Source organism: Salmo trutta, chromosome 25 (genome assembly GCF_901001165.1).
Source record: "Salmo trutta chromosome 25, fSalTru1.1, whole genome shotgun sequence".
Taxonomy (NCBI): domain Eukaryota; kingdom Metazoa; phylum Chordata; class Actinopteri; order Salmoniformes; family Salmonidae; genus Salmo; species Salmo trutta.
In genome coordinates this window covers 42,650,470-42,674,886 of record NC_042981.1, presented here as the reverse complement: position 1 = coordinate 42,674,886, position 24,417 = coordinate 42,650,470, and the positions used below count along the sequence as shown (strand labels likewise).

Here is a 24,417-nt window from a genome sequence, read left to right as displayed (position 1 = left end):
CCTCCACTTTCAGCCAGGAGAGATTGACATGCATATTATTAATATTAGCTCTCTGGGTACATCCAAGGGCCAGCCGTCCTGCCCTGTTCTGAGCCAATTGAAATTTTCAAAAAAGACGACTGAACAGTAGTCAAGGTGCGACAAAACAAGGGCCTGTAGGACCTGCCTTGTTGATAGTGTTGTCAAGAAGGCAGAGCATCGCTATATTATAGACGACTTCTCATCGTAGCTACTACTGCATCCAATATGTTTTGACCATGACAGTTTACAATCTAGTGTTACTCCAAGCAGTTTAGTAATCTCAACTTGCTCAATTTCCACATGATTTTTTACAAGATTTAGTTGAGGTTTAGGGTCTAGTTAGTGTTTTGTTTAGTGAGTGAAAAGGGTACAGTTGATAAAAATCATAGAGTTTTATTCTAAGGGACAGTTTCCCAAACACAGCCAAGTCCTAGACTAAAAATCATGTTCAATGGAGATTCACTATTGAAAGTGCATCTTAGACAAGGACTAACCTCTGTCTGGGAAACCGGCCCTAAGATTAATAGACACCAAAGAAATCCTGATAATCCTACCTGAGAGAAGATGTCCATGTTGTGATTTTGCTTGTAGATCATTTTGAACTTGCCAGCCACAGCAGGGCTTCTCACTGACTTTAGGTAAACCCCCTGCATCTCAGAATCTGTCACACAGGGAAATACAATGAGAGTGTGTGTGTGTGTGTCAGTCAAGTAATGCCCAAGCTGCTTGAGCCAGCAGTAGTCCCCTTTGACAAAATGCTTGAGTGCTGGGTCATGTTAGGGCACACCGAAACAAAACATGTCAATACATAGTGCAACAGAAAATGAAAGTGAGCGATTCTTAGGCATCTCCCCATTTTAGAAATGCTTTATTCTATTTCATGCCCAGTGAATGAACTGTATAATAGGTGACTACCTGTATAACATCTGTATAACATAACAAGAGACTTTGGGTCCATGAAAAGCGTTGTATAAAACCCATGTTGTTGTTGTTGTTATTGTTATTATATTTGACCCCTCACCGTTGATTCCCTGGGAGCACTGGGTGTTGCTCACAACGAAGCCCTCCAGTGAGCGGTTCTGCTCTTCACCGTCCTCTTCATCAGATGACACCTCCCCCCCCTCGGACAGCGCCGCCTCCTCGTCCAGAAAGTGACGGGCTCCTTGGCGGTGGTGCTGCACGACCTGCTGGGAAGGAAATGTTGATTCGAAGGAGTAGATGACTTTATTGTCCAACGTACATATGACCAACAAAAATGTCTTCTGCTTTATACCAAACCCTCCAAAAGACAGAGGTTGGAGAGGTTGGAGCAATTCGTCAACAAACAGAGAAGGTAGCTGAACAACAACACACTTAAAATGACCCTGGGCTACTGACCACCACTTCTCATGTGAGATGTATTTGACACCTGACTGACCTTAGCTTTCCCATGCGATGCTGATGGTTTCACAGCCACATGGGGGGGCGCTCTTGGCTGTCGAACAGAGGTATTCTGGAAGTCATCGTCAGACATTGCCTCCCCCTCCCCCTCGCTCTCATCTGACTGGAAAAGAGGTTTGGAAGACATGGTCAAAGCCATATTAACTTTAGTATGACGGTCAGAAAAAAAAAAAGTGTTCAACATTCATTGTAATCCACAAGTATTTATTTGACGCTAGCTTGTACTGAATAAGTAAAAGATAATTGAGAGAAAGAGAACCATACACACAAGCTGCTAGAACTGACAAGTTTGATAATAATACTTTAGTGATAGTGGTTATAGTAATTATCTTACAATGCGTGCCACTGCATGCTTTGACTTCCTGGTCACTTGTATAGGAGAATCCACATCACTGAGAAGCATTGACTGGGAGAGGAAATATAACAAACAATGAATAAACAGAATCATCAATCATTTGAATATATTTTTAACTTGGGTCCCACAAGGAATCATCTCTCAAACAAATAACTTCCTTTCAGACACTTTTGCATTTGTATCATTGATATATTCTACATAAGATGCAAAGTGTAAATCTTTAGTTAGAAGCCCACGTGACTATTCTGAGCCACTGCTTTCTGCAGGCTTTCTTTATCTCTGGCAAGGCCATGTATGCAACTGTGTGGCAAATAGTCTTGTATTGTCAAAACCTGAGTTGTCTCAGAGAAAACAGATGCTTTCCTAAAAGAGGCCAGTCTGAATGGAAAATTTAAAACAAAATAGATCTTCGCAAAAGCAGTCTGCGAGCCTGTTGCCATGCCGACAACAGGCAGCTATCAGACAGACTATGCTTAAAGGCTTATATAGAGAAGTGAGATACATCAGACCCCTCAATATTCCGACGAAGTATGGTATCATTACTTTATATTGAGCACTTCTTAAATTGGGCACATATGCTCTACAGCCATGGCAAATAAAGTGTGGAAAAGATAAGAGGACGGAAATTAGATATGGTAGGTTATATAATAGAAATGGATGATTGTACAGTTTTCATGGTAGTGCAACTCAATGCACTACTACTGAACAAAAATATAAACGCAACACGCAACAATTTCAATGATTTTACTGAGGTACAGTTCATATAAGGAAATCAGTCAATTGAAATAAATAAATTAGGCCCTAATTTATGGATTTCACATGACTGGAAATATAGATATGCATCGGTTGGTCAGATATCTTATGAAAAAAGGTAGGGGTGTGAATCAGAAAACCAGTCAGTATCTGGTGTGACCATTTGCCTCATGCAGCGTGACACATTTCCTTTGCATTGAGTTGATCAGGCTGTTGATTGTGGCCTGTGGAATGTTGTCCCACTCTTCAATGGCTGTGCGAAGTTGCTGGATATTGGCGGGAACTGGAACACACTGTTGTACTAGAGGTCGACCGATTATGATTTTTCACCGCCGATACCGATTATTGGAGGACCAAAATAAGCAGATACCGATTAATCGGCCGATTTTTGTTTTTATTTATTTAATTGTAATAATGACAATTACAACAATACTGAATTAACACTTTTATTCTAACTTAATATAATACATCAATAAAATCAATTTAGCCTCAAATAAATAATGAAACATGTTCAATTTGGTTTAAATAATGCAAAACAAAGTGTTGGAGAAGAAAGTAAAAGTGCAATATGTGCCATGTCAAAAAGCTAACGTTTAAGTTCCTTGCTCAGAACATGAGAACATATGAAAGCTGGTGGTTCCTTTTAACATGAGTCTTCAATATTCCCAGGTAAGAAGTTTTAGGTTGTAGTTATTATAGGACTATTTCTCTCTATACCATTTGTATTTCATATACCTTTGACTATTGGATGTTCTAATAGGCACTATAGTATTGCCAGTGTAACAGTATAGCTTCCGTCCCTCTACTCGCCCCTACCTGGGCTCGAACCAGGGACACATCGACAACAGCCACACTCGAAGCATCGTTACCCATCGCTCCACAAAAGCCGCGGGAACAACTCCTTCAAGGTCTCAGAGCGAGTGACGTCATCGATTAAAACGTTATTAGCGCGCACCCCGCTAACTAAACTAGCTAGCCATTTCACATCAGTTACACCAGCCTAATCTCGGGAGTTGATAGGCTTGAAGTCAAACAGCTCAATGCTTGAAGCACAGCGAAGAGCTGCTGGCAAATAAAGGAAAGTGCTGTTTGAATGAATGCTTACGAGCCTGCTGCTGCCTACCACCGCTCAGTCAGACTGCTCTATCAAATATCAAATCATAGACTTAATTATAACACAATAACACACAGAAATACGAGCCATAGGTCAATAATATGGTCAAATCCGGAAACTATCATTTCGAAAACAAAACGTTTATTCTTTCAGTGAAATACAGAACCGTTCTGTATTTTATCTAACAGGTGGCATCCCTAAGTCTAAATATTGCTGTTACATTGCGCAACCTTCAATGTCATAATTATGTACAATTCTGGCAAATTAATTACGGTCTTTGTTAGGAAGAAATGGTCTTCACACAGTTCGCAACGAGCCAGGCGGCCCAAACTGCTGCATATACCCTGACTCTGTTTGCACAGAACGCAAGAGAAGTGACACAATTTCCCTAGTTAAAAGAAATTCATGTTAGCAGGCAATATTAACTAAATATGCAGGTTTAAAAATATATACTTGTGTATTGATTTTAAAGAAAGAAATTGATGTTTATGGTTAAGTACACATTGGTGCAACGGCAGTGCTTTTTTCGCGAATGCGCTTGTTAAATCATCACCCGTTTGGCGAAGTAGGCTGTGATTCGATGAGAAATTAACAGGCACCGCATCGATTATATGCAACGCAGGACAAGCTAGATAAACTAGTAATATCATCAACCATGTGTAGTTAACTAGTGATTATGTTAAGATTGATTGTTTTTTTATAAGATAAGTTTAATGATAGCTAGCAACTTACCTTGGCTCCTTGCTGCACTCGCGTAACAGGTAGTCAGCCTGCCACGCAGTCTCCTCGTGGAGTGCAATGTAATCGGCCACAATCGATGTCCAAAAATGCCGATTACCGATTGTTTTGAAAACTTGAAATCGGCCCTAATTTATCGGCCATTCCGATTAAATTGGTCGACCTCTGTTGTACACGTAGATCCAGAGCATCCCAAACATGCTCAATGGGTGACATGTCAGGTGAGTATGCAGGCCATGGAAGAACTGGGATATTTTCAGCTTCCAGGAATTGTGTACAGATCCTTGTGACATGGGGCCTTGCATTATCATGCTGAAGCACGAGGTGATGGCGGTGGGTGACTGGCACAACAATGGGCCTAAGGATCTCCTCACGGTATCACTGTGCATTCAAATTACCATCGATAAAATGCATTTGTGTTCGTTGTCAGTTGCTTATGCCTGCCCATACCATAACCCTATCATCACCATGGGGCACTCTATTCACAACGTTGACATCAGCCCACTGAAGTCGGTTACGACGCTGAACTGCAATCAGGTCAAGACCTTGGTGAGGATGACGAGCGCGCTTCCCTGAGAGCTGTCCGGGTGGCTGGTCTCAGGCAAGCCCACATGTGAAGAAGCCAGATGTGGAGGTCCTTCTGCCAAATTCTCTAAAACAGTAAGCATGCCAATTGCACGCTCCCTCAAAGCTTGAGACATCTGTGGCATTGTGTTGTGTGACAAAACTGCACATTTTAGAGTGGCCTTTTATTGTCCCCAGCACAAGGTGCACCTGTGTAATGATCATGCTGTTTAACCTGCTTCTTAATATGCCACACCTGTCAGGTGTATGGATTATCTTGGCGAAGGAGAAATACTCACTAACAGAGATGTAAACACATTTGGGAACAACATTTTAGATAAATACGCTTTTTGTGGGTATAGAAAACTTCTGAGACCAACACTTTACATGTTGCGTTCATATTTTTGTTCAGTATACGTAAGTTAGAAAAATAAACATTAACACCACGACATGACTAGAATTAGAGACCTAGTGCAAGTAACAGTTCACCAGACCTACATTTGGTGGTTATGTTTGACAGAACAAAGATGCATTACTGAAGGCTTACTATATAGTCCTTGACACACAGTGAAAAAGTAGCTAATTGGGACTTACCACTGGAGAAGACAAGGGGTTCGCCTTGACATGATGATGAACCCGCTTACGGGTGATAACCTCCTCCTCACTGTCACTGGTGCACAGGCCTGCGGCAGGGGATAACAAATCATAATGCACATGCCTGAAGAGCTTACCCACTCACAGGCACAAACAGTCAATGCAAAGCAGTACCAATCTCACCTATCGCTCAGAATGTGCTACCTTGATGAGATGTGTAGGTCAGATTGTCAGAACACCTGCTAATGTCCCGACCAGGTATACATATTAACAAGGTGGCTTAGTTGTTTGTGAATGGGAAACTAGGGGACACATTGACATCAAGCACCTGTAATAGTTGGAGTGAACTAACCTGGATGAGGGGAGTCCAGGATGGATTTGTGAGACAAACTGTGTCCCATCTCTATTGAACCATTTCCTGGGTCCCCCGACTGAGCTTTGGGAGTCAGGGCATTCTGTAAGGTCCCCTGGCGTTTCCTCTTTAAGAATGAGAATGAAGTGGATGGGGTGGTGGAAGGACCAGGTAGGAGAGCTCGCCTCGGTCCTAATGTAGGGATTGGTGAGAACAGAGCTCCGCTCTTGGAGGTCAGAGGAGAGGTCTGAGGCGAAGCCAGAGCAGAGGTTTCTGCCCTCTTCCCTCCCGGACAGGCTGCCAGGGGTGTGGACACGCTCTTCCTATGGAAACTAAAGGGGGGAGCGGATGAGACAGAGATTTTTGGCCCATTCACTGAGGAGGAAAGGGATGCTTCCTGTTTTTTGGATCCAGGGGGTGAAGGTTTTGAGGGGAACGGACTAGGAGCAGCCTCTGTGTCCCCTTCATCCTCCTCCCAGCCCAAGTCAAAGTTGACAGAGAAGAAATCCTGAGAACAGTCAAAGTTCTCAAAGTCCTGAGCAGGCTCCTGCTGCGCTACAGGAGAAGCATGGCTACAGCTAGGTTTGACCTGATACCCCATATTTGTTTCTGTCACACTTTTACTTGACCCTATTAACCATTCCCTCTCCGGAGCCTTCAGGGGGCTAGGTATTCGGATACTGACGTTCTCTGGCGTAGGGATGTCCGGGATGGTCATCTGGAGGAAGGTCTCGTCATCTCCAAACAGGTCCATGCTCTCGTCTAGGTTGGTTTTAGCGTGCTGGGCTTTAGGCTGAGTGGGATGACATGGTGGCTTGAAGTCCGCTTTCTCATCCATATCCTCGTCCTTTATGTCATTGCTGTCATCCTCGAAGACCTCATCCCAGCTAGGGCTGCCAAGGGCCCTTTCCCTACCCATGCTGTCTGCTGGCACAGTAATGGCTGAAGAAGGGGAGTGCTGCTGATGTGGTTCGCAATGGCTTTCACAGTCTAGAGAACCAACTTCTAAATCAACATTGGGAGATTGAGAAGCAGGATCGGCAAAGTCCTCATCCACTTCCAGGGAGAAATTCACGTGGAATGTCTGACCCACATCCAGCAGTTCATCCAGAGGTTCAACCGGAAGTGTATGTGAACAGTCCATGGTGGTGAAGGGGGTGGGCCCAGGGTCGACCTGAGGGCTGTCCAGGTCAAAGTGCAAAGCTGGAGGAGACCTAGACAGAAGCTCTGTGACGTTGACTAGAATGACCCTCAAGCTCTCTAACCTCTGTCTCAGGGGCTGCAACTTGGGGACGGCAGCGTCCCATTTGGGCAAGTAAAACAAAGCCTCCAGTTCAGAATCTTCATCTGACTTGGGTTCACGGTCTGCAATTGAGGTCAACTGATTGAGGTCAATCTGTTCTACAGCAGCAATGCAGTTCACTGATTCGCTCACCAAATCCCTTGGAGAATTGACCTCTGAACTTTCACTCTCGTTGTTGAGTATGATACAGTCAAAATCCATGTCCATGATTGGCTGGTCACCGGTGGAGGAGATTGGCCAGAGGCCTGGGTGATCTCTGAGGTCATGAGTCACCTCCTTGTGACATTCTGAAGGGACTCTGTCCTTTATCAGGGTCCATGGAGAGAGAGTCTCTGCTTTAGAAATGCTTTCCCTCTGCACTTCCTTTTTGAATTCGACACAGTCTAGGTCAGCTGAGGAAAGGCAGGAAGTCTTCTGCTTGTGGCTCAGGTTGGCCATTTTGGTTCTGGATTTTATCGTTTTTCCCTCTTTCTGCTTCTTTCCTTTGGTGGACTTTTCCTTCTGTTCTTCCTCCGTGAGGCCTATGACATCTGCTTTGTGGAGGTGGGGCAGCAGCTCCAACTCATATCTGCTTTCACCCTGTCAGATAAAACAAAAATGACAATGAATCTAACTACAAAACTTTTTTACTATTTAAAAAAAAAAAGTTTGGTTGAAGTCTAGCAAATTTCTTCAGATGTTGCACAAGCTATTGTATCATAATGCAAGTTACAGATTTAATACTTCCCTGGTACAACACACAGAGTTGACTGGTTATATAAACAACAAGACATTTTTGACACAGTGCCTTTAGAAAGTAACCATACCCCTAGACTTAATCCACATGTTGTGTTACAGCCTGAATTTAAATCAAAGTGAAAACATGTTATCAGTATTCTATGTCTTCATTCAGGGGATATGAGAAGTAGCATTAGGTTTAATGGTTAAACAAGGCTGATGTTTTATGTTGTGTACAGTGCCTTCAGAAAGCATTAATATCCCTTTACTTATTCCACATTGTTGTGACAGCCTGAATTCAAAATGGATTAAATCACTCATCTACACACAAGTTTTAGCAAATGTATTGAAAATTAAAAACACAAAAATAGTATTCACACCCCTGACTCAATACTTTGTAAAACGCACCTTTGGCAGCGGTTACTGCTGTGAGTGTTTCTGGTTAAGTCTAAGAGCTTTGCACACCTGGATTGTGCAAAATGTCCCTTTATTTTCAAAATTCTTCAAGCTCTGTCAAATTGGTTGAGGATCATTGCTCAACAACCATTTTCAGGTCTTGCCATACAGTTTTGACTTAAATCTGAAAGTGTAACTCGGCCACTCCGGAAAATTCACTGTCTTCTTGGTAAGCAACTCCAGTGTATATTTGGCCTTGTGTTTTAGGTTATTGTCCTACTCAAAGGTCAATTGATCTCCCAGTGTCTGGTGGAAAGCAGACTGAACCAGGTTTTCCTCTAGGATTTTGCCTGTGTTTAGCTCAATTCCATTCATTTTTTTATCATGAAAAACTCCCCAGTCCTTAACAATTACAAGCATACCCCTAACATGATGTAGCCACCACTAAGCTTGAAAATATGGAAAGTGGTACTCGGTAATGTGTTATGTTTAATGCAAATCCAATACACTTTGTATTCAGGACAAAATATAATTTGCTTTGGCAATTTTGTTTTCAGTATTGCTTTAGTGCCTTGTTGCAAACAGGATACATGTTTTTTTTCACTCTATCAATTAGGTTAGTATGGTGGAGTAACTGCAATGTTGTTGATCCATCCTCAATTTTCTCCCATCACAGCAATTAAACTGTAACTGTTTTTAAGGCACCATTGGCCTCATGGCGAAATCCCTGTGTGGTTTCCTTCCTCTCTGGCAACTGAGTTAGGAAGGACGCCTGTATCTTTACAGTGACTGGATATATTGATACACCATCCAAAGTGTAATTTGTAACCACCATGCTCAAAGGGTTATTTTTACCCATCTAGATGCCGTTCTTTGCGAGACATTGGAAATCCTCCCTTGTCTTAGTGTTTGGATCCGTGTTTGAAATTCACTGCTCGACTGAGGGCCCTTACTGATAATTGTATGTGTGGGGTATAGAGATGAGGTAGTCATTAAAAAATCATGTTAAACACTATTATAGTCCATGCAATTTATTATGTGACTTGTTAAGCACATTTTTACTCTTGAATGCATTTTGGCTTGGCATAACAAAAGGGGGTTGAATACTTATTGACTGAAGACATTTTAGCTTTTCACATTTCAATCCATTTGAAAAAATGTCCAAAAACATTATTCCACTTGGACATTAAGGGATACTGTGTGTTGGCCAGCGACCAAAAATATCTAAACTCAGCAAAAAATGAAATGTCCCTTTTTCAGAACCCTGTCTTTCAAAGATAATTCGTAAAAATCCAAATAACTTCACAGATCTTCATTGTAATGGGTTTAAACACTGTTTCCCATGCTTGTTCAATGAACCATAAACAATTAATGAACATGCACCTGTGGAACGGTCGTTAAGACACTAACAGTTTACAGACGGTAGGCAATTAAGGTCACAGTGAAAACTTAGGACACTAAAGGGACCTTTCTACTGACTCTGAAAAACACCAAAAGAAAGATGCCCAGGGTCCTTGCTCATCTGCGTGAACGTGCCTTAGGCATGCTGCAAGGAGGCATGAGGACTGCAGATATGGCCAGGGCAATAAATGGCAATGTCCGTACTGTGAGACGCCTAAGACAGCGCTACAGGGAGACAGGACAGACAGCTGATCGTCCTCGCAGTGGCAGACCACGTGAAACAACACCTGCACAGGATCAGTACATCCGAACATCACACCTGCGGGACAGGTACAGGATGGCAACAACAACTGCCTGAGTTACAACAGGAACGCACAATCCCTCAATCAGTGCTCAGACTGTACGCAATAGGCTGAGAGAGGCTGGACTGAGGGCTTGTAGGCCTGTTGTAAGGCAGGCCCTACCCAGACATCACCGGCAACAACGTCACCTATGGGCACAAACCCACCGTTGCTGGACCAGACAGGACTGGCAAAAAGTGCTCTTCACTGACGAGTCGCGGTTATGTCTCATCAGGGGTGATGGTCGGATTCGCGTTTATCGTCAAAGGAATGAGCGTTACACCGAGGCCTGTACTCTGGAGCGGGATCGATTTGGAGGTGGACGGTCCGTCATGGTCTGGGGTGGTGTGTCACAGCATCATCGGACTGAGCTTGTTGTCATTGAGGCAAATTCAACTCTGTGCGTTACAGGGAAGAAATCCTCCTCCCTCATGTGGTACCCTTCCTGCAGGCTCATCCTGACATGACCCTCCAGCATGACAATGCCACCAGCCATACTGCTCGTTCAGTGCAGGATTTCCTGCAAGACAGGAATGTCAGTGTTCTGCCATGGTCAGCGAAGAGCCCGGATCTCAATCCCACTGAGCACATCTGGGACCTGTTGGATCAGAGGGTGAGGGCTAGGGCCATTCCCCCCAGAAATGTCTGGAAACTTGCAGGTGCCTTGGTGGAAGAGTGGGGTAACATCTCACAGCAAGAACTGGCAAATCTGATGCAGTCCATGAGGAGATGCGCTGCAGTAATCCCCCCGTCGATGGGGTAGTAATTGAGCCGCCTTCTTTTTACAGAAGGCGAGAGCCAAATCGGCATATTCTGGGGGGGATGCGCACCGTGGAGACCTGGTCTGGACTTTCCACCGTGGTAGCACCAACGGAAACCCCTACACACCTCCCCGAGCACTCTCGCGACCACCCCGTGAGAGCCCTCTGTTGCCAGGAAATGGTGGGGTCATGATGAGCTAACCAGGGAAGGCCTAGCACCACGGGAAATGCAGGAGAGTCAATGAGGAAGAGACTGATTTTCTCCTCGTGACCCCCCTGCATCACCATGGCCAGGGAGATGGTGGCTTCCCTGATTAGCCCGGACCCTAATGGTCGACTATCCAGAGCGTGTACCGGGAAAGGTCCAACCACAGGAATAATGGGGATCCCTAAACTAAGGGCGAACGCTCTGTCGATAAAATTCCCAGCCGCGCCTGATTCGACGAGCGCCTTATGCTGGGAATGCGGGGGAAACTCAGGAAAACAAACAGGTACAAACAGGTGGACAACAGAGGACTCTGGATGAGAGTGGTACAGACTCAACTGGGCTGACGTCAGAGTGCCCCGCCTGCTGCCTCGACTCCCAGAGGGACAAACCCGGCACCGACCGGCTGTGTGCCCTCTGCGGCCACAGATGGTGCACGTGACGGCCCCTCCTCCAGCCTCCCTAAGCGCAGCCCCTCCCAGCTCCATGGGCACTGGAGCCGGGATGCTGGAAGATGGAACCGGCAGAGCCCTCTCTGGACGTCCGCGGGTGACCAGCAGGTTATCCAACCGGATGGACAGATCCACCAGTTGGTCAAAAGTGATGGTGGCATCCCTGCAGGCCAACTCCCATCAGATGTCCTCGCGCAGGCTGCACCGGTAGTGGTCGATAAGGGCCCTGTCGTTCCGAGACTTCCTGTCTCTCCCAGCGGTCCATGGTCTGGACAACGCGATCCATCGTCGCACCGAGATGTTGCAGCATTGCCGAGTATTCCCGGATGCGCTCCTCGACTCCATGAGTGGTGTGTAATTCTGTCAAGGTGTGCGCTACTGGTGGAGAAGTCAGGTGCAGGAGAGCAGAGAGTTGTGAACAGGCGCACACTTTATTAATAAGGCAGAGGCAATAAAACCGACAGATGCCACTGCATCAAAACCTCCAGCCAAAGGTAAAAGTGTAATGCGCAAAACAGTCACAAAAAAATTAGCAAATGTTGTACAATAAACATCCCTTGTGAAAAGCCCCGGACTAACGGGGAAAAACCCAGCCTGGCGCGTACACACGAACACGTAACAAAAACAATTACACACAAAGACATGGGGGGGAACAGAGGAATAAATACATGCAGTGTGATTAGGGAATGTAAACCAGATGTGCAGGGAACAAGACAAAACAAATGGAACAATGGAAAAATGGAGCGGCGATGGCTAGAAAGCCGGTGACGTCGACCGCCGAACGCCGCCCAAACAAGGAGAGGAACCGACTTCGGCGGAAGTCGTGACACTAATCTATTCTATTCTTTGATGGAGAATAAATGGGTAGCCAGTTAACACTGGTTATATAATCAACCTATCAACATCCAGGTGATGAAGGATGGATAAGACAGCTAGGACATTATCCAACTGTGGTGCCTTACAAATGGATCACTGAGCCTTCCAGAGCATTCTACCTGATGACTGGTAGAGAACAGCAGAACACAGCTGTAGTGGGGATGTTGCCCCCTTCCACTACAGCTAAAACATGCCATACTAGTACAGCACTGCTGTTGACTTACACTACGTGACCAAAAGTAGGTGGACACCTGCTCGTCGAACATCTTATTCCAAAATCATGGGAATTAATATGGAGTTGGTCCCCCCTTTGCTGCTATAACAGCCTCCACTCTTCTGGGAAGGCTTTCCACTAGATGTTGGAACATTGCTGCAGGGACTTGCTTCCATTCAGCCACAAGAGCACTAGTGATGTCGGGCATTGATGTTGGGCGATTAGGCCTGGCTCGGAGTCGGTGTTTCCATTAATCCCGAAGGCCAGTCAAGTTCTTTCACATCAATCTAGACAAACCATGTCTGTATAATAATCTCTAGCTTAAACTGACGGATTGTTATGGGGATTGTTTTATGCTTTAGATCGACAAACCATTTCTGTATGGACCTCGCTTGGCGCAAGGGGGCATTGTCATGCTAAAAAAGGAAAGGACCTTCCCCAAACTGCCACAAAGTTGGAAGCACAGAATTGTCTAGAATGTCATTGTACACTGTAGCGTTAACATTTCCCTTCACTGGAACCTAGGGGCCTAGCCGGATCATGAAAAACAGCCCCAGACCATTATTCCTCCTCTACCAAACTTTACAGTTGGCACGATGCATTCGGGGCAGGTAGCGTTCTCCTGGCATCCGCCAAACCCAGATTCGTCCGACGGACTGCCAGATGGTGAAGCGTGATACATCACTCCAGAGAACGTGTTTCCACTGCTCCAGAGTCCAATGATGGCGAGCTTTACACCACTGCAGCCGAAGCTTGGCATTGCGCATGGTGATCTTAGGCTTGTGTGCAGCTGCTCGGCCATGGAAACCCATTTTATGAAGCTCCCAGACTAACAGTTATTGTGCTGACGTTGCTTCCAGAGACAATTTGGACAGACTTTACGGCTGAGCCGTTGTTGCGCCTAGACATTTCCACTTCACAATAACAGCACTTACAGATGACGGTGCCACGTTGAAAGTCACAGAGCTGCAGTAAGGCCATTCTACTGCCAATGCTTACTATGGAGATTGCATGGCTGTGTGCTCAATTATATACACCTGTCAGCAACAGGTGTGGCTGAAATAGCTGAATACACTAATTTGAAGGGGTGTTCACATACTTTGGTATATATAGTGTACCCCTCCAGCACATCTACTCAGGGAGTTACACTCTGAGGGTATAGATGGAGCTCAAAAGGGGAAGTGGCCTAGTTATGAGTTATCATAGATCGCGCCTCTTGGCAAACACATTTAATTAAAGTGACAGTTGTGAACTACGCTAAGGGAGACAGAACGCGGCTGGGGTTAGAGAACACAACGTACAGGACATATTTAGTGTTTGTTAGATTGAGGCCGTGATAAAGTAGCCTTGTAAACCAGCCTGATCACTTTGCTCACATCTGTTTCAATTGAATATGCGGCCATAGATAAACGGGCAATCTGAAGTTCAAACAACGAAGCAGAAAGGGAAAGTATTTGATCACCTGCTGATTTTGTACGTTTGCCCACTTACAAAGAAATGATCAGTCTATCATTTTAATAGTAGGTGTATTTGAACAGTGAGAGACAGAATAACAACAAAAAATCCAGAAAAACGCATGTCAAAAATGTTATAAAATGATTTGCATTTTAATGAGGGAAATAAGTATTTGACCCCTCTGCAAAACATGACTTAGTACTTGGTGGCAAAACACCTGTTGACAATCACAGAGGTCAGACGTTTCTTGTAAATTGGCCACCAGGTTTGCACACATCTCAGGAGGGATTTTGTCCCACTCCTCTTTGCAGATCTTCTCCAAGTCATTAAGGTTTCGAGGCTGACGTTTGGCAACTCGAACCTTCAGCTCCCTCCAAAGATTTTCTATGGGATTAAGGTCTGGAGACTGGCTAGGCCAATCCAGGACCTTAATGTGCTTCTTCTTGAGCCACTCCTTTGTTGCCTTGGTCGTGTGTTTTGGGTCATTGTCATACTGGAATACCCATCCACGACCCATTTTCAACGCCCTGGCTGAGGGAAGGAGGTTCTCACCCAACATTTGACGGTACATGTCCCCGTCCATTTATTTTTATTTTGTTTCATCGTCCCTTTGATGCGGTGAAGTTGTCCTGTCCCCTTAGCAGAAAAACACCCCCAAAGCATAATGTTTCCACCTCCATGTTTGACGGTGGAGATGGTGTTCTTGGGGTCATAGGCAGCATTCCTCCTCCTCCAAACACAGCGAGTTGAGTTGATGTCAAAGAGCTCCATTTTGGTCTCATCTGACTACAACACTTTCACCAGTTGTCCTCCGAGTCATTCAGATGTTCATTGGCAAACTTCAGACGGGCATGTATATGTATTCTTGAGCAGGGGGACCTTGCGGGCGCTGCAGGATTTCAGTCCTTCACGGCATTGTGTGTTACCAATTGTTTTCTTGGTGACTATGGTCCCAGCTGCCTTGAGATCATTGACAAGATCCTCCCGTGTAGTTCTGGGCTGATTCCTCACCGTTCTCATGATCATTGCAACTCCACGAGGTGAGATCTTGCATGGAGCCCCAGGCCGAGGGATATTGACAGTTCTTTTGTGTTTCTTCCATTTGCGAATAATCACACCAAATGTTGTCACCTTCTCACCAAGCTGCTTGGCGATGGTCTTGTAGCCCATTCCAGCCTTGTGTTGGTCTACAATCTTGTCCCTGACATCCTTGGAGAGCTCTTTGGTCTTGGCCATGGTGGAGAGTTTGGAATCTGATTGATTGATTGCTTCTGTGGACAGGTGTCTTTTTTTACAGGTAACAAGCTGCGATTAGGAGCACTCCCTTTAAGAGAGTGTGCTCCTAATCTCAGCTCGTTACCTGTATAAAAGACACCTGGGAGCCAGAAATCTTTCTGATTGAGAGGGGGTCAAATACTTATTTCCCTCATTAAAATGCAAATCAATTTATAACATTCTTGACATGCGTTTTTCTGGATATTTTTGTTGTTATTCTGTCTCTCACTGTTCAAATAAACCTACCATTAAAATTATAGACTGATCCTTTCTTTGTCAGTGGGCAAACGTACAAAATCAGCAGGGGATCAAATACTTTCCCCCCCCACTGTATACCAGAATCTAAATTTGTCAGACCTCCAAAGTAGTCTAATGTAAATATGAGTTCACATCGCACACCATTGGTTGTGTGGATCAGCTACATGCCTTCACCCCAAATGCATGGATTAGATGAGCCCCGCAAATCCGGAAATTGCATGGTGCCTATCTTTTCCATTCATTTTAGAGCTTGTGGAATTTTGCTGGATCTACAAAACAGATGGTCTGAGACATGGATTCATCTTGACATCAAACTACTTTTGAGGTCTGAAAACATCTCACAAGATGTGATTTTGGAATTTAATGTCACTTTAACGTTTATTCCTATTTAACCCATATTTTACTGTTTAGTACTGCCTTGTTACATAAGATTTTGCACTGGTGCAAACGCATAGTCAATCTGATCCTTAATTTCCCTTGAAATTCAAAGTCCTAGATTAGATATGACTCACATATTCAAATATAAATGCCAATGTAAATGACAGACAGAAGCAGATGACGTGATAGAACACATTGCAAACATCTGAAACGCAACTATAATTTCAACACTGGTGAGAGAGCAATTGGGTCATTGGACTGAATTCCCTTTTCCATGTACCAGACAATGTTCTTGGTCTTTCACTCAAACGACTAACCATTTGATCGAGTGAATGTCATTATTAAATTAACAACAAGCCAGTGTAAACTGGAACATTAAAATAAAACATTGGACCAACATTTGATCATTGGGTTCACATTGTTTGGGTTCACAATTTACATGAGTGGTGCTGAGCTGCGAGTCCCAGGCGCACGCCCGCCCAGTCTAGTAAATTGAAATGAAATCCAATCCAGAGTTCATCTCTTTCCATAGTGACAGCCAAACCCCTCTGGTGTTCATTGGTAAGGGAAAACAAACCAAACACCGGTTTGGAGTGGACAGGCCCCTCTATGTTCATCACAGAGGCAACAGGGTGTCAAGCTCCCCATCTCTTTCACTCTAATCTCTGCTCTTCCTAGCTCAGCCCCTGTCCGTGCATATCTAGGTCATCCAGGGCTGGCCTACTTAGTGCTTCCTGGGCTTATAATTCTGAGAAAAGCGAGGGAGAGACAGCCTGTCTGCCTGCTCTGTGTCTCCCTCTCTCCCCATCATAAAGGCAAATAAAAAAGGGGGAGACAGGAAAATGAAAAACGCAGCATGACTCACACAGAGCGAGGTCTTCAAATGAAAAGGGATCGCTTTTTTTTATAAACAAAAAACCTTTCCCTTTGAAATTGGGTTGTTTTTTTTGAGTTGCCCCAGTCATTGGTTTTAAAGGTGTGGAGAGAGGAAAGCAGCGCAGGCAAAAGAACGAACGCAAAGGCCTTTACGATTTAGGCCATGTAACTAAGCCCTGGCTAATGTCATCGGCCCTCTGAATAAGCTGAGTCAGTCAGCCTTAAAGAAAAGAGCGAGGGGGAGGCGGGACTGGAATAAGCTAAACAGAATACCAATAAATAGGGCAGTCGAGCTCATCCTATGAAGCCCCCGTTTGAAAAACTATGAAAGTTGTTTGGAATAAAGGAAACAGCAGAGGGAGCACCCCCCTATCCACATCGATGGGACAGCAGTGGAGAAGGTAGAACGTTTTAAGTTCCTCAGCGTACACATCACGGACAAACTGAAATGTTCCACCCACACAGACAGTGTGGTGAAAATGGCGTAACAGCGCCTCTTCAACCTCAGGAGGCTGAAAAATTTTTGCTTGTCACCTAAAACCCTCAAACTTTTACAGATGCACAATTGAGAGCATCCTGTCGGGCTGTATCACCGCCGGGTACAGCAACTGCACCGCCCACAACCGCAAGGCTCTCCAGAGGGTGGTGCGGTCTGCACAACGCATCACTGTGGGCAAACTACCTGCCCTCCAGGACACCTACAGCACCTGATGTCACTGGAAAGCCAAAAAAATCATCAAGGACAACAGCCACCCGAGCCACTGCCTGTTCACCCCGCTACCATCCAGAAGGCGAGGTCAGTACAGGTGCATCAAAGCTGGGACCGAGAGACTGAAAAACAGCTTCCATCTCAAGGCCATCAGACTATTAAACAGCCATCACTAAACACAGAGAGGCTGCACAAACAAACACTATTTTATACCATCTATTGCATCTTACCTATGATGCTCTGTCATTGCTCATCCATTTATTTATATGTATATATTCTTATTCCATTCCTTCACTTAGATTTGTGTGCATTAGGAAGTTGTTGTAGAGTTGTTAGATTACATGTTATATTTCTGAGGGGAGGTTTCTGAGTCAAAGGTGAACAAGGTGATTAGCTCACTAAAGAACTCTAAATCCAAAGATCTGTTTGGGCTGGACTCTACCTTTCTTAAAAACTACAAAGAGTCACTCATTGGCCCCATTACTAAGGTCACCAACACATCTATTGGTCTGGGGGTGTTTCCAAGGGTATGGAAGTCAGCCATAATAACGGCCATCTTTAAATCGGGCGACCCTGCTGACGTGAGTAACTACAGGCCCATTAGTATACTACCTGTAGTGTCGAAGGTTGTTGAAAAGTGTGTAGCAGAACAACTGATTTCCCACCTCAACAACAGCCCCTTCACATTACACTCCATGCAGTTTGGCTTCAGAGCGAAACACTCCACAGAAACGGCCAACTGCTTTCTTCTGGAAAATGTGAAGTCCAAGATGGACAAAGGGGGCGTTGTTGGGGCTGTGTTTCTGGACCTAAGGAAGGCTTTTGATACTGTTAACCATGAGATTCTCATCACAAAATTGTCCAAGTTCAACTTTTCCCCCGATGCCTTGAGATGGATGAAATCATACCTTGAAGGCAGAACTCAGTGTGTCAGAGTGAGCAATGAGCTGTCGCCCACTCTTAGCTATGATGTGGGCGTACCCCAAGGGTCAATACTGGGGCCCCTCCTGTTCAGCCTGTACATTAATGATCTGCCTTCTGTCTGTACTGTGTCTGAAGTTCAAATGTATGCAGATGATACAGTGATATATGTGCATGCAAAGAGCAAACAACAAGCTGCACAAGAACTCACTATGGTAATAGTCAAGGTTACAAAGTGGCTCAGTGACTCGTGTTTGCATCTCAATGTGAAAAAAACGGTTTGCATGTTCTTCACAAAGAGGGCAACAGATGCTACTGAGCCAGATGTCTATGTGTCGGGGGAGAAGCTCCAGGTGGTATCTGATTTTAAGTACCTTGGCATCATACTTGATTCCAACCTCTCTTTTAAAAAGCATGTGAAAAAGGTAATTCAAATAACCAAATTCAACCTAGCTAATTTCCGATTTATACGAAATTTTTGACCACAGAGGTAGCAAAACTGTACTTCAAATCGATGATACTTCCCCACTTAACATACTGCTTGACTAGTTGGGCCCAAGCTTGCTATACAACATTAAAACCTATTCAGTCTGTCTACAAACAGGCTCTCAAAGTGCTCGATAGGAAGCCCAATAGCCATCATCACTGTTACATCCTCAGAAAGCATGAGCTCCTGAGTTGGGAAAATCTTGTGCAATACACCGACGCATGTCTTGTATTCAAGATCCTAAATGGCCTAGCTCCCCCTCCACGCAGTATTTTTGTTAAACAGAACACCCAAACATATGGCAGCAGATCCACAAGGTCTGCCATGAGAGGTGACTGTATAGTTCCCTTAAGGAAAAGCACCTTTAGTAAATCCGCTTTCTCTGGGAGAGCTTCCCATGTCTGGAATACACTGCCATCAGACACGCATAACTGCACCACATATCACACTTTCACAAAATGCATGAAGACATGGCTAAAGGTCAATCAGATTTGTGAACATAATCGCTAGCTGTGTATTGCCACTTTCCATGTTGTCTGTAGCTTGTGAGGTGTAGAAACACTGTTGCTTTTATGGATTTTGTCTTGTTGTTCTATGTTGCTCTGTCAGTATGCTACATCTTGCTTGTCCTATGTTGCTCGGTCTGTATGCTATGTCTTGCTTGTCCTATGTTACACTGCGTGTGCTCACTGTTCAATGATTGTCTATATTGTAATTGTTTTTAATAACCTGTCCAGGGACTGCGGTTGAAAATTAGCCGGCTGGCTAAAACCGGCACTTTTACTGAAACGTTGATTAATGTGCACTGTCCCTGTAAAAAAAGAATAAAAAATAAAAAAAGATATTGCTGCACTGTCGGAACAAGAAGCACAAGCATTTCGCTACACTTGCATTAACATCTGCTAACCATGTGTATGTGACCAATAAAATGTGATTTGATGATAGTGGATTGGTCTAATGAGGGAAATATAAATGGTGGTGAAAAAAAAGCTACACTAAGTTCAGATCATTTCCATTTCAAACTGTTGAAACATCAGTTAACTATGGCCTATATACGCAAGGCCTATTTTGTGGTTGTTTGCGAATAACACTTTGGTGAGATGGATGACCACAAATAGAGCTTCTACATGCACTGAAAATGTCCATGTCTAGATTGATCCGTTTGTGATGTTGAGATTGTGCTGCCTACAACAAGCCTCAAATACATGGGGGCCTATTTGTTGGCCCAAATATCTCCACGGTGAACAAACAAGAGGAACCAACTGGCACGACGTCTCGTTAACCTGTGGCGGAGGAAACATTCCAAAATAGCTTATTAGGATAAAGTGAAAACTAGATCCACCTGAAACAAACCTAGGGCTCTAAAGGACTGAATATCAGCTATTGTCTTTGAATGAAAGGCAAATGTCAGCACAATGGAGCTCTGATTATCTTTTAAAGTTATACAAATGATCCTTAGCATGGTGGTGATAGATAGATGATGATGATACATAGATGTAGTAAATGGTTTTCCATTGTTGCTAGGGATCTATTTACCGTAGCCTAAAATCTCCCTAATCCCCAGAAACACTTACTACACTTTTTGTAGAAATACCGACGGCTACACGTCACTCAAATGTAAACTTGCATACTTGCTACGTCTCGAATGCTACCTCCAGAGGTATAGCACCACAATCGCCCAACAGTTGTCTCGTTGAGCTAACACGTCTACAGTATAGATGGTAATAGCAGAGTAATGTTTTTGAAACAGCTGACATACATTTTCCTAATATTTGAGACTTGTTATTGAGTTTTTACCTGAAATTGTAACATTCTGAAATTGTCGCAATAGCGGAAACCTATCCTCCCCACCAAAACATGTAAAATGTAGATTATACAAATAGGATATCTTTTTTCATTTGTAACATTGTGTGGTGATTTCAGAGGTGGCACCAAAAAAGCCCTTAAAGTTTTGGGGGTATCTGTACTTTAATTTAATATTTTATAAACTTTTACAATTACTCCACTACATTCCTAAAGAAATAAGGTACTTTTTACTCCATACATTTCCTCTGACACACAAAAGTACTCGTTAAATTTATATTGCTTAGCAGGACAAGAAAATGGTCCAATTCACGCACCTATCAAGAGAACATCCCTGGTCATCCTTACTGCCTCTGATCTGGTGGACACACTAAACACACATGCTTCATTTGTAAATTATGTCTGAGTGTTGGAGTGTGCCCCTGGCTAACATAAATACAAATTGCGCCGTCTGGTTTGCTTAATATAAGGAATGTGAAATGATTTATACATACTTTTACTTTTTAAACAAAAGCATATTTTAGCTGTTACAATTACTTTTGATACTTAAATATATTTAAACCAATTACTTTTACTCAAGTACTATTTTACTGAGTGACTTTCACTTGAGTCTTTTTCTTTTAAGGTATCTTTACTTTTACTCAAGTATGACGATTGGGTACTTTTTCCACCCCTGACTGCAGTTTAAAATTTGTATGAGAGGGTTAAATCGTACATTTTTGATTGGCTAATGTTACTTGACGAAAAGCAACTCTGCTATTGTCTTGAAGCTAAAATGCAATGATTTTAGCCTATAGACGAGAAAATAAACTCTTTGTCTGCACATGCTTGTGGTATAGGATTGGTTATGTTTAGGTCTAGGGTGTCAGGTAGGGTGGAGGTGAAATTATCCTTGACTAGTCTCTCAAAGCACTTCAAGATGACGGAAGTGAGTGCTATAGTCGTTTAGCTCAGTTCCCTTAGCTTTCTTGGGAACAGGAACAATGGTGGCTCTCTTGAAGCATGCGAGAATAGCAGACTGGGATAGGGATTGATTGAATATGTCTGTAAACACACCAGCCAGCTGGTCTGCGCATGCTCTGAGGACATGGCTAGGGGTGCCGTCTGGGCCGGCAGCCTTGCGAGGGTTAACACGTTGAAATGTTTTACTCACGTTGGCTGCAGTGAAGGAGAGCCCGCAGGTTTTGGTAGTGGGCCGTGTCGGTGGCACTGTATTGTCCTCAAAGCGAGCAAAGAAGTTGTTTAGTTTGTCTGGGAGCAAGACATCGGGGTCTGCGACAGGGCTGGTTTTCTTTTTGTAGTCCGTGATTGACTGTAGACCCTGCCACATACCTCTCGTGTCTGAGCCGTTGAATTGCGACTCTACTTTGTCTCTATACTGACGCTTAGCTTGTTTGATTGCCTTGTGGAGGGAATAGCTACACTGTTTGTATTTGGTCATGTTTCCGGTCGCTTTGCTCTGATTAAAAGCAGTGGTTCACGCTTTCAGTTTTGCGCGAATGTTGCCATCAAGCCACAGTTTCTGGTTGGGGAAGGTTTTAATACTCACCGTGGGTACAACATCACCGATGCACTTGCTAATAAACTCGCTCACCGAATCAGCGTACACATCAATGTTGTTCAACGCTATCCGGAATATATCCCAGTCCACGTGATCGAAGCAATCTTGAAGCATGGAATCAGATTGGTCGGACCAGCGTTGAACAGATCTGAGCATGGGCGTTTCCTGTTTTAGTTTCGGTCTATAGGCTGGGAGCAACAAAATGGAGTCGTGATCAGATTTGTCGAAAGGAGGGCTTTGTATGCGTCGAGGAAGTTAGAGTAACATTGATCCAGGATTTTGCCAGCCCGGGTCGCGCATTCGATATGCTGATAAAATTTAGGGAGCCTTGTTTTCAGATTATCCTTGTTAAAATCCCCAGCTACAATAAATGCAGCCTCGAGATATGTGCTTTCCAGTTTACATAGAGTCCATTGAAGTTCTTTCAGGGCCATCGAGGAGTCTGCTTGGGAGGGATATACACGACTGTGATTATAATTGAAGAGAATTCTCTTGGTAGATAATGGGGTCGGCATTTGATTGTAAGGAATTCTAGGTCAGGTGAACAAAAGGACTTGAGTTCCAGTATATTGTTATGATCACATCACGACTCGTTAATCATAAGGCATACACCCCCGCCCTTCTTCTTACCAGAGAGATCTTTGTTACTGTCGGCGCGATGCGTGAAGAACGAAGGAGACTGTACCGACATTGATAACGTATCCCGAGTGAGCCATGTTTCCGTGAAGCAGAGAATGTTGCAATCTCTGATGTCTCTCTGGAAGGCAACCCTTGCTCGGATTTCATCTACCTTGTTGTCAAGAGACTGGACATTAGCAAGTAGTATACTCGGGAGCGGTGGGCGATGTGCCAGGCTACGGAGCCTGACAAGAAGACCGCTACGTCTGCCCCTTCTCCGGCGCCGTTGTTTTGGGTCGCTTGCTGGGATCCGATCCATTGTCCTGAGTGGTGGACCAAACAGAGGATCCGCTTCTGGGAAGTCGTATTCCTGTTCATAATGTTGGTAAGTTGACGCTGCTCTTATATCCAATAGTTCCTCCCGGCTGTATGTAATAAGACTTAAGATTTCCTGGGGTAACAGTGTAAGAAATAATAAAAAATAAAATACTGCATAGTTTCCTAAGAAAGAGAAGGGAGGAGGCCATCTCTGTCGGCGCCGGATGTTTATGTGGATATATTGAAGCAACATCTCAAGACATCAGTCAGGAAGTTTAAGCTTGGTCTCAAATCGGGCTTCCAAATGGACAATGACCCCAAGCATACTTGGGATCATTTTGCCATTTGTAGCAAAATGGCTTGAGGACAACAAAGTCAAAGTATTGGAGTGGCCATCACAAAGCCCTGACCTCAATCCTATAGAAAATTTGTGGGCAGAACTGAAAAAGCGTGTGCGAGCAAGGAGGCCTACAAACCTGACTCAGTTACACCAGCTCTGTCAGGAGGAATTGGCCAAAATTCGGCCAACTTATTGTGGGAAGCTTGTGGAAGGCTACGCAAAACATTTGACCCAAGTTAAACAATTTAAAGGCAATGCTACCAAATACTAATTGAGTGTATGTAAACTTCTGACCCATTGGGAATGTGATGAAATAAAAGCTGAAATAAATCTCTGTACTATTATTCTGACATTTCACATTCTTAAAATAAAAGTGGTGATCCTAACTGACCTAAGACAGGGAATGTTTACTAGGATTAAATGTCAGGAATTGTGAAAAATTGTGATTAAATGAATTTGGCTAAGGTGTATGTAAACTTCCGACTTCAACTGTATATGGATGGGTAGATGGATGACCCCCTCTCAGGTTGCCCTCCCTCTCACCTCTTCCTGGCGCAGGCCGTCAATGAGCTCCATGACCTTGGTGAAGTGGTGGCAGCGGTTGGAGTGGTCCACAATGTGAGTGGGGAAGGGCTGGTTCTGCCAGTGTCGCCACTCCCACAGAGACAGCTCCCTGGTTGGCCCACTGGAGAGCGGCTCCACCTACAGCCACATACACAAAATAATCCTAAAATATACCACTTATTATCCAAAGAGATAATGGGGCGGCAGGTAGCCTAGTGGTTAGCGCGTTGGGCCAGTAACCGAAAGGTTGGTGGATC

General features: G+C 44.2%; 1 protein-coding gene across 4 annotated transcripts in view; it reads right to left on the bottom strand.

Annotated features, from left to right (window-relative positions):
* fancm (FA complementation group M) overlaps positions 1–24,417 on the bottom strand; it is a 61,882-nt gene that overhangs the window by 8,563 nt on the left and 28,902 nt on the right. For 3 of the 4 annotated variants that reach the window (XM_029714050.1, XM_029714051.1, XM_029714053.1), the window contains exons 13-19: positions 24,140–24,298; positions 5,932–7,813; positions 5,580–5,668; positions 1,796–1,867; positions 1,439–1,564; positions 1,043–1,208; positions 576–682 (exon numbers count right to left, since the gene is read on the bottom strand). In XM_029714050.1, coding sequence (XP_029569910.1) covers positions 576–682; positions 1,043–1,208; positions 1,439–1,564; positions 1,796–1,867; positions 5,580–5,668; positions 5,932–7,813; positions 24,140–24,298 — 2,601 coding nt within the window. The remainder of the gene's footprint in view (positions 1–575; positions 683–1,042; positions 1,209–1,438; positions 1,565–1,795; positions 1,868–5,579; positions 5,669–5,931; positions 7,814–24,139; positions 24,299–24,417) is intronic. The other variant, XM_029714052.1, reaches the window with a different exon arrangement.